A 16825-nucleotide genomic window follows, 5' to 3' on the forward strand; every position below is an offset into this window, starting at 1 on the left:
CCCCCCCCCCCCCCCCACATCTTTCTTTATAGCTCTCCGATACCTTCTCATTTCTGATTCATCCCTCCCTTTTGGATGAAATGACACAGATGTTTGCAATTGAAACAATGATTCCCTGAATTTCTTCTCTCTTTCCTTGAAAATCACTTTCAAATGTTATAGCAAGCAAAATGAATAATTCATTTTGGAAATTCTGGTTATTGACTTAAAGTCCCCACACTCGTGTGAAAACCACCACCTGAGTGACCTACTTTTCCTGGATCCCAGCAAAGATCTGTCCCTTAGAGACACTGTTCCCAGCTGTCATACATTGGGGTTGATATTCCTCTTTTTGTGATTTCATAGCCTGTCTCTCTTTTTTTTTTTTCATGGTTCTCATAACTACATTACAAGAGGCACATTACATTGTTTCCTTTTTCTCCTCTCCCCAGACACAAATCCTGTGAGGGATAAGGACCATGAGAACCAACTATTACATCAATGATTCCCTAGAAATTAGCATAAGAGCTATGACTTATTTCTACTTATTGTTACTGAATAGTTATTAACTAAATAAATACATAAGACTAGCCCACAGCCTGTGCCAGGCAGGCAACTGACCCATAAGAAATAAGAAAGTAGTTATTAAAAAGGAGAAAATATTTTCAGGAGCTAAAGATAAGGAGAGAGTATCTGAACTTAAAAAATAACTGAACAAAAATCTAAATCAGGGTAAATATGCCTGAAAACAATTCTATGGAGTCCAGGAGTAGATTTTAGACAATTAAACTGGCAACCTAACCTATTTTATAGATCCTTCTAAGAATGTCTGTCTGGCTCCTATTCAAGAAGATATAGCTAGTCTGGGTCATTCCTGCACTACCATAATCCAGCTGGAACATCTATACCAGCAACTATATCAAGTTTCTTAAATATTAACAGGGCATACTCTCTGCCCATAAAACTATTTTTGGAAAAAGATACGTTCATGTCAGGAGATAGGTATGTTCAGGTCAAGAGCAAGGCCAGATGAACCTGTGGTAGTAGACTCTTTGCTCCCTGCTCAGAAAACTGCAGGAGACACTTAGCTACTCAGAGAGTCAGGGAGATAAGGTTGACTCACTTTTTGTTCCGAGATTCTTGAACAATCTTCAGCATAGAGATGGGTTTCAGAGTCTAATGGAAGGGACATTAGCTAGATCATCTCTCCCTAGCAGGTTGAGAAGCTTGGCTCTGGTGTTTCATGGAAGGAGGTTGGGCCACATCTGGATATGTGAGACTGAAGTACCTTTGTGCCTCCAAAGTACCTTTGTTCCATCTGGGCCAAGTACCTCCAGTTCATGGGGTTTCCTTCTAAAAGGATAACCCCAGGTGAGAGCCAATGGACAGACAGAACATTCCATGGTTCTCCTGAGAGTCCACCAGGGAAAGCAATCTGATGGGCCTCATTCCCCCACCCCCAACCCAGGCTTTCAGAATTTGACTCAAATTCATTACTTCCCAGGCTGCCAAGAAAACAAATCAAAAAAACTGCCATATTTCTATCTGTCTATCGATTTTCACTGAGTCTTCCTGGGAACGTGGACTCCAACTTCTTTGTGCTCATTTTGCAGAAGTTCCAAGGTTGTGTCTCCTGTCCCAGCTTCCTCTGTTCTAGAACTTCTACGTCTAGATTCTTCCTGGGGCTTTTCTCTACCAACAACCAACTTTTGCATTTTAAGGCGCATCATTTTTTTCATTTGTTTTCTCTTATAAATAATTTGGTTTTGGAAGCATTTTTATTACTAAATACATACACATTTCTTTTTGTTGTTGTTGTTGAAAATGTTTGATCATGTACTTTATCTATCTATAACAGTACTTTATAGATCATGCACTCTATCTATCTATCTATCTATCTATCTATCTATCTATCTATCATCCCTTCACCTTCTGAATATAGCCCTCTATATTGCTCTGAGGCTTATTTTTTAAAAGGTTTTTCTCTCTCTCTCTCTCTCTTCTCCCCTATCCCCCTCCCTAGCAAGATTAGGGAGACAGTGTTATCTTTTTCTTCCCCTAGTTAATTGCCCTTGAACACACCCACTATAGGAAGGAGAGGCCTGCTGAGGATCTGGGGAGTATCTCCCAAATTAACAAGTGAATCCTAACAGGCCATCTGGGCACCTGGGACCCCCTACCAGAGCACACCTGGAATACAACCCTTGAAGAGTTCCTTTAAACTTCAACTCCTGCCCCTCCTGATGGCAAGAATCAACGCCTTTGGGACAGGAGTCCCCTGTGTTTCTCTTTTGTTAGCAAAGCAATAAACCTTCTTTTTCCTTTTTTCCAAAATCATGTCCTCCTTATTGGATTGGCATCTGGGACAAGGACTGAGCTTTTGATTACATATCTAATTTTTGCCTTTCTTTCTCTTATCGCTTGTTTAAAAATTTTGTCCCTTGTTATAATTTGGCTTTGCCTTTTGAATTGTTTATTAGGTTTTATGTGAATTTAAAACTATTGAAATTCCTAGCCATTAAGCACATTTTTTTATGTTTAGAAATTGCTTTCAAACTCTGAAATGACAACTAGAAAATAGATCTCTTTGTTGAAAAATTAACATTTTATGATTCTTTTCATCTGTCATCTTCTGGTGTATAATATAAGTAGTATAAATGTAAAATACACACACACACACACAGAGCTAACTGAATAAATGATAATAGGACCTCAGATTGCATATATGTATCTGATTATGTATATTTGTATATGAATGCAGAATATATTCAGTAGCTCTCTGTTCATATTTTCCATATACTGTGCTTATGGCTGCTGTCTGGGCTTTCTATTCTCATTTTCGTATCATTCAGGCTATTTCAGCACCAGTAACACATGACTTCTGCTGTTTCCTGTGTGCTCCACGTTAATTTCTGATAGCACATTACTTGCTTCAACATTTCTTTCTTAAAGTGCTTTTGGCTATTCATATTCATTGGATATGAGCATAAAACCATTAAGTCAAGTTCCCAAAGGGATTTTGTTGAAAGTAAATTACATTTAAAATAAACTGTGGAATAACTGACAACCAGAAATATGTCATTTCAGTCAAGTTTCCATTTAGGCTTCTTAATTTTAAAAAGTGCATCTTTCTCTGTATAAATTCTTCAAATTTTAAGTTAAGTGAATTAGAGTGTTTTGTATTTTTGTTTCAATATGAACAAATTGTATTAGCTATACATTTTGTATTCACTATAGATTTTTGATCTTTTTAAAATTGTATTTGTTCTTCGGAATATTACTCAGCTTTTAAAAAAGAATGATTTTATGACATTTCCTTGTAAATGAATGGATCTGGAGTCTATCATGCTCAGTGAAATTAGCTAATCCAAAAAACAAAAACAAAACAAAACAAAAAAAACAAAGGTCAAATATTCTCTCTGATATGTGAATGCTAGAATTTTAATCTTGTTATTAACAGAACAAAAATCTGAATTTTCATTGAGTCTGAATTTATATTCAGACAAATATTTGTATGATCTTTTTTTTTAGTTGTAGATGGACAATACCTTTATTTTATTTGTTTATTTTTATGTGGTTCCGGGGACCAAACCCAGTGCCTCACACATGCTAGGCAAGTGCTCTGCCCCTGAGCTACAGCCCCAGTCCACAATCCCCATCTTTTTTTATATATATAATTTATTCTAGTTTGTTATATATGACACAGTGTATTATCTATGTACAGCTTTATTACAATTGATCGTTAAATGTGATCTAGACTGCTGTTTTTAAATTTAATGAGGTTTTCTTTGAGATGGATATGTGATCAATTATTCCCAATGTACCATGTATGTGTAAAAGGAATGTTTCCATTAATTTGGGTCTGCTCAAGCATTTTATAATTTAAATCATATGTTTTTATTTACAGTTCTCAAAACCTGCAAGGTATTTATTAAAAATGACTATTGTCGTTTTTGCTAGTTTCGTATATTCCTGTGAAGGTTTTTGGTTTGTATGTCTTGTTGTTTGGTCGTAAAGATTTTTGACAATACCTCATCATTAGAAATGAGTCCTTTTGACGTATTTAATAATTTTCCTTAGATTTTTTTTTTTTGTTGATATAAATATTGCATACCTTATTTTATTATTTTGCATTTCCAAATCTTTCCTTGTCTCCCCCATAGGAATCTAGAAATTCAAATGAGATTCTGTCACCGTACTGTTTAAGTACATTGGGGACCATAGGAAATGTACCCTTCCAGGCCACGCCCCCTGTGACCCACCTCCTCCAGCCATGCCTCACTTGCCTACAGTCACCACCGTTGTCAGCCCACTAGGATGGACTGATTAGGTTTCAGCTCTCACAATCCAGCCTTCTCATCTCTGAGCCTTCCTACATTAACAGGGGAATTTTTCAGGGGGTGGGGAGAGGGACACTTATATCCAAACCATAATAATAACTGCAGAAAAACAGAAGAAGCTCAAAATATTAATGGTATCATGGATTGTGTTCATTAGTTCTATAGTCCGTGTCCTCATTTCTTGGATAAGCATACTTTTCTAATTGCTTAAGCTTTGGTATTGGAGTACATCCTCTCAGTGACTAACAGGCATTTCCAGGAGAAATAAATATTGTTTCACAAATAGCAAAATAAACCTCAAGTTATCCTAATATGAAAAGTGAAGTTCTGAACTAATAAAATGTAGTCCTTACACTTTGGGATTCACAATTTTTGAGCTCTATAGCTGGAATGATCTTAGAGAGCCTCTTATTTCATTCATTCTGAGAACTTAAGGGGCAGAGAAACTGGGATGCAGAGTCACAGTTGACTTACCCAGAGTTATGACCCAGAATCAGAGTTCATATCTCCAAAACCAGTGGTTCTTGCCTACAGGGCCCATGTTAACCTGTTATTTACCATTTGTTATCAATATTCCACAGAACTTTAAGAACTTCTCAGATTGGCAATTTAAAACTTATGAATTATTTATTTCTGGAATTATCCAGTAGCATTTTGGGACTACAGCTGACCAGAGGTAACTGAAACCCCAGAAAGCAGAACCACGGATAAGGGGAATTACCGTATATCCATTTACAAACACAGCTCAAGTTAGGTTTCACTTACGTTTGCAAATGAAGCCAGGCTTAGGTCAGTTGTCAGGCCTGACTGCCTTCGTCTGCTCAGAGCTTCTTCAGGCCTGGTCTCCAGTTTAACTTGCCTTAGCAACAGTTTTAGCTCCAAGTACACTGGCAGTTTAACTGGCCCACCATAACGCTCCTGCGTCCAACTTTACCTTCGCCTCTGCACTGTGACTCTTTTGCTTGCTTCAGCCAGACGTGATTCTACTTTTGCAGAAATTTGTTTGGAATGTTCTTTTGAGACTTCTTTAAAGCCTTTTTCCAACCAGCTGGTGACAGTTTCTACTTCCAAAAGTTCTGTGACCTATTTCTCCATCAAAAAACATATATGAAGACAGGGATGGAGGATGGAGAGGCAGCCCCAAGGAGTAACAGCTAGACAGTGAGTGTCCAGAGATTCTTTCAGTTTACAGAAAACCTGAGAAATGTCCATTGGTAACTCTTCGATGGCTGAAGACGTCTCTAAGATGCCTTCCACTTTATGAGCTTCCCACTCAACTTGAGGTGGAGAGTAGGGAATTGGGAAACACAGAGACTGCACCTTGAAGCAGGCTCAACATCACGAGCCACAGGCCAGTCTAGAGCACCAGGACTCTTGGAAAAGCGTTGAGGATATCCCAGTCAATGCACAGGAAGATGGATTTAGAGTAAATGTGGGAAGATTACAAATAGAAAGTTTTGGAATTCTTCCAAATTCAAATTTAGCAATTCTGTTAACAATAGGTCAGTGTCCACTTTTTCAATACCTCTTTACATCCTTTCTCGATAGTTCTCTCAATCACCGTATGATATAATTATTATTATTTGTTCCCCGTTTAATAAGAAAATTCTGTCTAAGAGAAACAGATTGCCTTACCCAACTCCACATAGGAATGCAGAAAATGAGTTCTAACTGGGACAATCCCTCGTTTTCTCATGTGTCATTTCTGTTTTGTGACATTTTTCCCAACCTCAAAATTTAGAAAGAGGAAGCAGAGTCACTTTTCACATATCAACCATCTATAACTACATCAAAATTCATATCCTGTGTAATCCTAAATACTTATCTGAGGAAAGGACAGGAAGTCTCAACAATTGGAAAGCTGAGCAGTGAGATTGTTCTCGAAGGAAGAGCCAGTGGGAGACTCTGACTGAGAGCTCCCCAGAGGTCAGTGAGCTGGCCCACTGGCCACAACACGCAGGAACCAGCTGAATGATCAGGTAGGTACCTCAGTTTAGATCACAACTCTGGAGGTGGTTATGTGTCTTGTAACAGTGAGCAAGGGAATCAGATTCTCATCCTCTCAAGAAGAGTAAAGTCATAGGATTAAATAAAAAATCTCTACTATAGTAAGGTCCAATTAGAAGAGAATTATTTGTTGTGTGATGTTCTAGTGGAAAAGACTTAGTGGCTTTAATTAGTTTACAAAGGCCTTAGGAGTGTGTAGTCTTCTCAGAAAGCTCCATTCCATGTCCTGATTACCCTGGGGTCAGCCAGAAAAAATGCGAAATATTTTCCCAGACCCACCTTATGTCTGTAGTCTAGGTGCATTCACAATGTCATTCCTGTGGGTAAGATGGGCTTCTTTTTGCAGGCCACTCTTCAGGATTTTTTCTTTTCATTTAGTGTGCCCAGCTTCCTCTGTCTTGGGGATGATGATGACCTTTGGAAAGAAGCTGTCAGTAGTCACCGTAGTTTGGGGGTCTCTTGGCATTGTGCTGGTGATGTGGGAAAGGGCCATGATCTCGGTTAGCTTCCAAGGTTTGACCTGTAGGTATCCACCTCCTTGGGATCAGAGATTGCAGGAACAGGAAGGCATTTCTCCATTATACCAAGGATGGCCTGTTCCATAGGATCAAAATCAAAGGCAGGGCTCAGGGGAGCACTGGAAAGCATGCTTGGCACAGTCCATCCATGTGAGTAAGAAATATGCCACGGGGAGAAAATTGCAAACATTTCTGGGAGCAGCACAGGTTAGAGATGAACCATCTGCATAGAACTTGCTTTCTAGCCCTAAGTGTAACTACCTCATTTTCCCTCCTGTAGCCCCAACTTCCAGCTTCCTTTCATTACCTCCTGCATCTTTGCTTCACTGCAGTACATTCCCACCCCGGGGTCTCCCAGGACTGTACCTTTATGCTAGACCTGCACTGCTCAGCCCTCTACCCTCACCTTCATTTTCTTTCCAATAAAACGTTGGGTAAATACTACTCCACTTTCCTTCCTTACATAGAGAGCTTGTCCTGTCCCATACACAATGCTTCCTTTGCTCATATTGGCTTAGTTAATAATATAAAAGTTTATTAACTCATGCTGAATTCCAGGAACTAGATCATCGTAGCTCTAATCCTTAAAACCTACCGCTTAGACATCATTAGATCCATTTTGTACATCAGAAACTTGGAACTAATAAATTCAAGTGATTTTCATAAATAGTCACAGAATTCATTTGGAAAAATAAGAGGCCCAGAATAGCCAAAGCAATCCTTAGTGAGAAAAGTGAAGCAGGAGGCATCACAATACCAGTCCTTAAATTATACTTCAGAGCTACAGTAACAAAACGACAGCATATTGACACAAAACCAATGGTACAGAATAGAAGGCACAGGGATAAACCCACATCAATACAGTTATCTCATATTAGACAAAGGTGCAAAAAGCATACAAAGGAGAGGGATAATAGAAGTTCATTGAATCAGACAAAGAGGAATGAAGGGAAGGGGGGATGGGAATAGGAAAGAGAGTAGAATGAATTGGATATACGTTTCCTATGTTCATATATGAATACAAGACTAGTGTAACTAGACATCATGTACCACCTACAAGAATGGGAAGTTATACTCCATGTTTGTATAATATGTCAAAATACACTCTACTGTCATGTATATCTAAAAAGAACAAATAAAAAAAATATCTAAAGAATCAACTTTAGATTATAATAATCCAACCACTCTAAAATAACTATAGGTATTTTTGGAATATTTACTTTTACTTTTCTTACTTCTATTTTATTAGTAATTATTTTTTATTTCAAAATAAGTTCAATTCACTATAGCAAAGTTGGAAAATAAAAGCTCAAATAAATAATATACATATGAAATAGAAAATAAATAAATATTCTGTATATACTAATATGTAACCTAATCTTTGTTCTTTACATATTATGTCATTCCCATTATGATCATATTTTATGAATTTGGTGGCAATGAAAGCAAATACATACTTTTGTAGTTTGTTTTTCTGATCAGATCTAAGTGGATCATCTTTCTAGATTACTTTCTACTCTTTATAGACATGACAGTGTTAGTAATGCACTATATTAAAACATATGCATTTTTCCACTATTTAACATTTACTTTCTTTCAAATTTTATGCCATTTTAAACAACAGTGAGAGTCTTATTTAAATGCAAATAGTATTTTCCATATTTTGGACTATTTCATTAGGATACATTCTGACCTCATCCAATGCCATCAATTTTTTAAGACTCCACCCACTACTTCTGCATTTAGACTGCAACATCAATCATCAGAAGTACAGAATAGTTTCAGGTACCACCACACATCCTCATGGTGGCCAACCAGACCTGTGTCTTCTTGAATCAGAAGTGGCTTTCCCTTAAATCACGGCCGTGGGTATGTGTCAGGGGAGAAGGAAGGGTTTCTATTGAGAGGAGCACAGACTTTTCCCTCCTAGTACATCTCCATGATTTGTGAGGAAATTGGCTGTTGCCTGATCATTATTTTGTTTGTGAGTGGATGAAGAGACACAGGGACTAAGTCCTCCTCTGAGAGAAACTGAAGGTATATGGTTGTCAACTGAAGGTCAACTGTTTGTCCACGGAGAGTTTCCAAATGTCAGATCCTCCTGTAGGCAGGTCTCCAGCTTCTCCAGTTTGCTTCTACCAGTTCTCTAAAGCTGCTCCTTTACATAAGGCAAAGCCACAGACTGGGTTTTCCAGAGAAGGAAGACCAAGCCATATTCTAAGAGCCCTCAAGACAATATAATGATTCTGAGATGGTCGGGAAAGTCGAGGGAGACATTGGCAGTGGCCCAGGCAGCACTGCCTCTGGGTTCCATTTCCCTAAAGGGAATTATTTGTGCATTCTCACATTCAACAAGTATTTACTAATTATATCACGTGATAAACTCCACAGTGAGGGGGATACAGAGGTGACTAAAACACAGCCCGTGTCCACCAGGAGGACACAGATTAGAGGAGGTCAGAGACCCAAGGAAACACCCCTGAAGTGCACTAGACAGAGGGAGAATAGCATGGTTCTGTGATGACAGCCCAATGCAGAATTTCTCTTTGAGGGCATGAGCGGCCTGATGTCAAATGCAGGGAGTTCTGTTGTTGCTGGGGCAGGCCTCCTACCCCTCACTTACCACAGCCTGGCAGCCCTAGGGACTGCGTTTCAACGTTGCAATTCACAAAAGGAATGTCTATCTGTGTTGCCTTATTCGGAGAACTACTATTTAATATATGAAGTCAAGGACGGTCTCCTGGCCCGTGTCAGTCTGACAGTAAGTACTTTCAGACTGAATGTCCTGTCATGTGAAACCTCCACCTCTCTCCTTTGCATAACTCTGCTTTTTTCAGCAGTCTCTAGTTCTATTGGCCTGAATGTCTGCAGAGGACAGGGAAAAAAAAAATGATTGCAAAGAGGCCCTGGGAGCAGACTGCATGATGTGGGGAGGCATACACAGGGTCAAGGAAGGAAATCAAGAAAGGACAATGGAGACTCTAGTCCCCTGCTACTCTTTTCAGAATCACAAGGCTTCCAACTTCAAAAGGCTTACTTCTCAAAGTCCTTCTTCACTGAACAGGCATTATTTTCCTCACTAGAAGCAGAAATCTTTTTTACTTGAATTTTACTTGGATTTGAGATGATCTATTCTGGATCCCTTTCCTGGGATTGGAAGCCCTTACCTCTTAGGATGCTTATCATCCAATCATCAGTAAATTTGGGATTAGAGAAGCCATACAGTGTTAATTTCTTCAAATGCATGTCTGTGTTTGATATACTAAGATAGACAAAAAGTTAGACAAAAAACTTGAACCTTAACCTCAAATACATAATTACTATATTTGGGCCTAGAAGGGCTGGTAAAGAGGGAGAGGTAAAGCCCAGGAGACGGTATAATAGCATTGGTGTTGGGGGTTAGGATCAGGGAGTGTGAATACCCAGGACAGAATTTTAGGTTTGCTAGGTTCATAGGAGCCGATACTGAGTACCCTGCAAAAATGTTGGAAGGTAAGTTGCAACATAGCAGACCAAACACACCCCAGAAGTCTGTATTTTCTAAATTAATACAGAAAAAAAAACTGGACAAAATTACAGGTTAAAAAACATAAAAATATATATTCAAAGAAAGGGAAGGAGGAAGGAACAAAGGAAGAGAGAAAGGAAGATGTCACAGATTCCATAAACTAAGAAGGATCCTAAAGCCAAATCATCAAACTAGAGCTGAGATGGAAAACCAAGGAAGTCTGCACAGGAGCATTGGTGTTGGGGGTTAGGATCAGGGAGTGTGAATACCCAGAACAGAATTTTAGGTTTGCTAGGTTCATAGGAGCCGATACTGAGTACCCTGCAAAAATGTTGGAAGCTAAAACTGAATATTTATCCACTTCGTAAAAATAAGGCGAGAAAATTTTTATTCAATATTCTAAGAGGTTTCCTGAAACCCTGCTGTGAGCTCACTAAGCCTTGTGCGGGTAGAGTATGCAGATTCATAATCACATATAAGATAGGTGAACTTCAAATAAAAGGATTAATTTAAAAACTGCCCTTGGATCTGTGAAATGCTTAAGGTTCTAGCAGAATGCCATAAACCCAACTCAAAAGACATTTACACATCCCAGAATCTCACGGCTACCACCACCTACACACTGAAATTATCTAGTAATAAAAACATCACAAGAAGCATAAGAGAAAACTCAAAACATGAAAACAGTGGCAGGTGGAACACACGTGCAAGTTAGTAGGCTGAGAACTGGAGATAATGCAATAATCTGAACACGGCTATAATGAAAATAGGTTTTAAATAATCAAAGATACAAAAAGTAATTAAAACCAAAAATGAAATAACCATACAGTAAGAAGAAAAAAAAAGGACAAATGGATTTGAAAAAGAATGAAATAGCATGATGAGAAATGAAAATTAGTCTATTGAAGATAGATTAAAAACTAAGCAGATCAGTTATAATCAAATTCAATATACCTGAAAATGTGAACAGCAAAATGAAATTCAGATCTGATTAAATCACACAGAATACAACCCACCAAGATTAAATAAACAAATAAATATGAACGAGAGGTTAGAAGACATGTAGCCCAGAGTTGCGTGGAAAGATCCGACATTCGTCTCATATGAGTTCCAGTAGGAGAGGTATGGGAGAAAGTTAGCATGCAAAAACAAATAGCTAAAAATGTATTCAAAATTAAAGAAAGACATGAGATTTCAGACTGAGACTACTGTTGCATAAACAAAATCAAACCACACCTAGAAATATCATTGTGAATAAAAAAGTACCAAAGATGAAAAAGAAATGAGGAAATGACTAGAGATAAATGACAGATCACTCTTCTCTGTCATTATGCGGGATGCCAAGGTTTCTAGATGAAACAGCCGCTCCTTACTTCCCTTCCTCTGTTAAGACACTGAAAGAGAAGGCAACTTTCTCTGTCCCTGATTGTCTTCGTCATTAGAGCCTTCATCCTTGGCCTCCTGTCAATCAGGCACAAGGCTCTGTGTCAGGTACCAGGCATTCATGTCCTGATTTGCAAGGCGTTCTGGTGATGCTCACTTTCACTGTGCTGAAGGAAGCTTTTGCTAGCGGCATATGCTTCTGCATTCTGGTGGAAACAGGTCTACTCCAACAACCTTGGGCTGGGACATCTCACATGATAGCTGCTGGGTTTCAAGTTTGAGCTATGATGATTCAAACCCAAAAGATGGTGGAGAAAAGAGTTGATCATCGATCATGAGATGCAAATAGAAAAAAATAACATTTATAGTGAAGAAAGGGTTCAAAGAGTTGGCTTCTTCATGAGGCTGCTTTGTTTCTTCTGGGATCAGCTGAAGACTTCAGGGCAGTAGAGAAATATTTACTATGAAGGTAGTTGGCTTTACAAATCACCTGACCCAACCCTTCATTTTATCCAACAACCAAGATTTGGATAAAATTTTTATGGTGAATGAGTGGTACAAACTATGGGCTGAACAACGCCATTGGCCTACCTAGTGAGTCTCCATAGCCAGATTCCCTTGCTGATGCAATAAAATTTTACTAGAACTTCTCCGTTCTGTTTATGTTTTTCTGGTATTCTCCTTACTTTCTATTATCTTTTGATATCATAACTTTTAAATGTTTTCATTTGTGCCTAAAAGCTACAGCAGAAAAGGAAGATTTTGTGGAGTTTGAATGAATTGTGATTAGTTGTGATCGATCCTATTAGAAAACAGTGAAATGATTAGTAGACTGGAGAGTACCATTTGTTTGAATTTGTATTGTTTCAATTACATACTATGGTAAACTGGGGAGACTTACTATTGTACAAAATTTAGAGAGAATGTATTATAAATAAATATCCAAAAAGCCCTCCAAATCAAAGTTTAAAAGCTATTAACAAAATTTATCTTTTCTAGGGGGCATTTTCCTTGTCTCAGTCACAAGGTCATATTCAACATGTCAAAGAGAGGTCTTCAAGGTCATGAATATGAGTTACTCTTGGCCTCAGAAGAGAAACCCAATGCCTCTGGCACAGTTAGATTAGACTTTCTGTGACTAGATACTGAAATAAACTTAAAAATCTTTCATTTTGTACTTTCAATATGAGTCATTTTCTTTCTTCTGAAAATGATTTTCCTAAAGCCCAAATCAATAAATTTATATTAGCCAGTCTTCTACAATGACCATAAACTTCATAAACTTCTCTAGGCAACTGGGTAGAAAGTCTTTTATATACATACATATATATAATTTCATATATATTTTATAATATATATACATATTATAAATTTTTATATATTTTATAATTTCTCTCTCTCTCTGTGTACTCTTGTGCTAGCCTGAGTTAGTTAAGTCATATGACTATCTATACAGGCCCTATTTCTATATTATGTTCACATTCATATTGCTTAAATATAAACATTAGGAATTTGAAGAATATTTTTTAAATGCTTTAAAAATATATGACTCATTTCTGTCTCATTAAATGATTCTTCTTAAATATTTGGATTTAAAAACTACAATTAATCATTATGTTCTGCCACCTCTAAGTGTTAGACAAAATAACAACTTAGAAATATACAAATAGCATCAAGTTTATTACTGTATGGGAAAAAACAACATGACAACCCATAAGCGTTCCTAATATTAATTTAATCCTCCATTGCTCTCCCTCCCTGTGGAATGTGATGGTCATCATTATACAAAGTACATGTATGAAGACTTGAATTGAGTGTCAGCATACCTTATATACAAACAGAGATATGAAGAATTGTGGTATATATGTGTATTAAAAATTGTAATGCAAAAAAGGTACATGTATAATGGCATAAATTGGCATGAACATACTTTATAAACAGAGATACAGAAATTGTGCTCTATATGTGTAATAAGAATTGTAATGCATTCCACTATTGTCATGTATTTAAATATATAAAGTATGTTCATGCCAATTTATGCCATTATACATGTACCTTTTTTGCATTACAATTTTTAATACACATATANATATATATATATATATATATATATATTCCTAATGTTGCTTCCTGGGTCTAGTCCTTGGGTCCCATCCAATGGGGAAATGTGCAACAGAAATGCATATGTAGGTTTTCCAAACACAAAAATGTTCATAGCAATAGAATGCATCACAATCTCCAAATGAAAGTTACTCACATATCTATAAAGAGTGAATAGACAAATAAAACACGTGATGTGTTCAGACAATAAAATACTACATAGCGACACAAATGAACAAAGTTCAAGTGCACGCAGCTCTATAGAACAGTTCCACGGCATAATTTTGAAGGGAAGAAAAAGTCCACAAATAAAAGAGTACATACTGCATGATTCCATATGCATAAAGTCTCAATGAAGGCAAAACTAATATATGGTGTTAGATTCAGGGCAGGGCTTACTTTGGGGGTAGCCATTGGAAGGGGGCCTGAGAGCTTCTGGGTTACTGCAATATTTTTTCTTGAGTGGACTTCTAATGTGTGTTCTCTTTTTTTTCTGTTATAATCAAATAAAGTTTTTTAAAAGTTACCTTTGCCTTCTTGCTACTGCCTAGTCATTGCACCTGTCACTCCTTCTTCATAGTAAAATTCCTTGTAAAAAGCCATCTCCTCAAATCCCCAGAGTCATCCCTAACCCCTCTACTTCTTTCCACACTATAGTGAACCCATCATTACAACCTGCTGGTCCTAATTTTAAAACACACCCCGAGTCTGATGGCTTCTCACCTCTTCCTAAGGACTCAGATACACTCTCCCCCTGGGATTAGTGCGGTGATTGACCCACAGGGCACCCATACGTCTGTCTGTTCTCCACATGGCAGAACACAGCAGGAATTTTTTTAAGAAATCTAAAATCAGACCACATCTTTCCTATGCTTAACTCCATTCTATTTTATTCCAAATAAAAGCCGGTGTCCTTACATGTCCACACAGGATCTGGCCTCTCAGCTCCTCTCTGACCACCCTCCTCTTTGCTTCCTTTGCTGTAAGCACATCAGCCTCCCCATAGTGGTTGGCATGCTCTTTCTTCAGGAATTTTACACTTTTAGGCCCCTCAGTCTGGAATGACTTTTTAACAAGAACTTCTACCACACGCTTTCTCACTTCTTTCGTCTTGTTCAAACTTTCACCCTCAATGTAAATTCCCCTGCCCACATACACAAAAATTGCAACCTTCTTTTCCCTTCCCTTGCATATTTTGCTTCATAGTAATTACTACCACCTCACACTCGACATATTTTATGGATTTGTTATTGCATATCTAGTCTCTCTTGATCATAAGCTACATACACTAACGCACTCACTACAGCCTCCTGAGATTTTTCAGCTCTGATTTGTCAATTTGCAAATAGAAAGTTACTTAACCGTTTTCTTTCATGATTTTTATGTGGTGCTGAGTATCGAACCCAGGGCCTCACGTGTGCTAGGCGAGAGCTCTACCACTCAGCCACAACTCCAGCCCCCATATTTTATTTTTAATCCTTCCCCACCCATTGGCCTCCTTCAGCCAGGTTTTCTTTCACAAATGGCATGACTATCTACTCTGTTTCTCAAATCAGAAATTTCAGAGTCGTTCTTGATGCCTTCCTCTACCTCACTAACTCATTCAGTTTGGAAACCACTTAGCCAAGAACCATTAACAGGAAGGTCTAATGAGCTCGTGGCAAGAAAGGATGGTTTCAACCAAGTCCAAGAAGATACAGCAGATGGTTGATACATTTATTAGAACTATACATACACTGAACCTCTGAGTTCTGATTCTGGATTTTAAAAAGAAAATGCAGGTTTCCCAAAAAGGTAAACCAAAATAGCAACGGAATCACAGAGGCTCAGATCCTTGTCACAGCCTGTCCAGTCCTTACCCTCCTCTAGCCAACCATCACTTGAATAATTTCCTTATTGGCCTCTGGAAGCAAGCAGCCACGTTGAAGGATCAAAGGACTGAGGACATCCTCAGGACTGAGGACAGTCTCTAATTTCCAGGCAACAACTCAGGGCCCTTAGTCACCTACCATAAGGAAACGGATCCTGCTAAGAACCCAAATGTTTTTGCACGTAGGTTTTTCCCAATTAAGCCTCCAGACGAAAATACAGCCTGCTAGTACCTGGCAGAGCCACCCAGCTAAGCCATGCCTCAACTCCTAAGCCACACCAATGTTAAAAACTGTGTTGTTTTTAGGTCATCGAATTCGTAGAAATTAGTCATAAAGTAATAAAAATGTAAGACTCACTGGGTTATTTCCTGGAATCTGAAGACAATAAAAGTTCACCTTTCAACCATGTTCCAATTTCAGCTCCCCCACTTACCAGCAGTAATGTCCTCTTGGTTTCCGTGTTTTTAAATGACTCTGATGACAGAAACTGCCTCCCAAGGTTGTTGGGAGGGTGACATGGTAGCACAGGCAGAAAGGTAAGTTATTTAGAGCAGTGTAGCTGGGTATTAAGCGTTGGCACATTAATGCTCTTTATCAAACTCAAGGAAGGGTGGTCTAGTGCAGTCAGAAAGCAGGAGAAAACACCATTTCAACTAAAGACCAGCACCGTCCTTGTAGTTGTCCATGAAGATGCTCCCACTTCACCTCTCCGTAAATAACTTAACTCCTGCCAATGGTCTGAGTCTCCAGATTGAAATAGCAGAGGGCCCATCTTTAAGGGGCTTGAAAGACCAGAGGAACAGGTGGAGCTGAAAACCATAACCTAGTCAAAGACATAAAATTAGATGCATTTTGGAGTACCCAAGATAGATATATAGGCTTTTACTGCTTAACAGCAAGAATTTATTCCTCCAAATCAGGTATTCTGCAGGAAGACAGATCTTTCCCATCAGTTTGAAGGATTTCTTATATTCTTTTAAAGAATTCTTGCATACATTTTCAAGAATGCTTACATTCGGTTTAAAGAACATCTTATATTCTTATAAGAATATGTATATTTATATATACACACATACCTATATGCTATTATTCAACTCAATCTCCCATCCAGTTTCCTAA

At 38.1% G+C, this 16825-nt stretch overlaps 1 protein-coding gene across 1 annotated transcript; it reads left to right on the forward strand.

Annotated features, from left to right (window-relative positions):
* The first annotated feature begins 9342 nt into the window (after nt 1-9342).
* Ms4a7 (membrane spanning 4-domains A7) lies at nt 9343-12085 on the forward strand. The gene is given in 3 exon segments (XM_015506720.2): nt 9343-9609; nt 11874-11905; nt 11907-12085. Coding segments are annotated over 3 exon segments (330 nt in total). The 5' UTR covers nt 9343-9398; the 3' UTR covers nt 11994-12085.
* The last annotated feature ends 4740 nt before the right edge of the window (nt 12086-16825 follow it).

The sequence above is a fragment of the Marmota marmota genome, unplaced genomic scaffold (genome assembly GCF_001458135.2).
Source record: "Marmota marmota marmota unplaced genomic scaffold, marMar, whole genome shotgun sequence".
In the NCBI taxonomy this organism is placed as follows: Eukaryota; Metazoa; Chordata; class Mammalia; order Rodentia; family Sciuridae; genus Marmota; species Marmota marmota.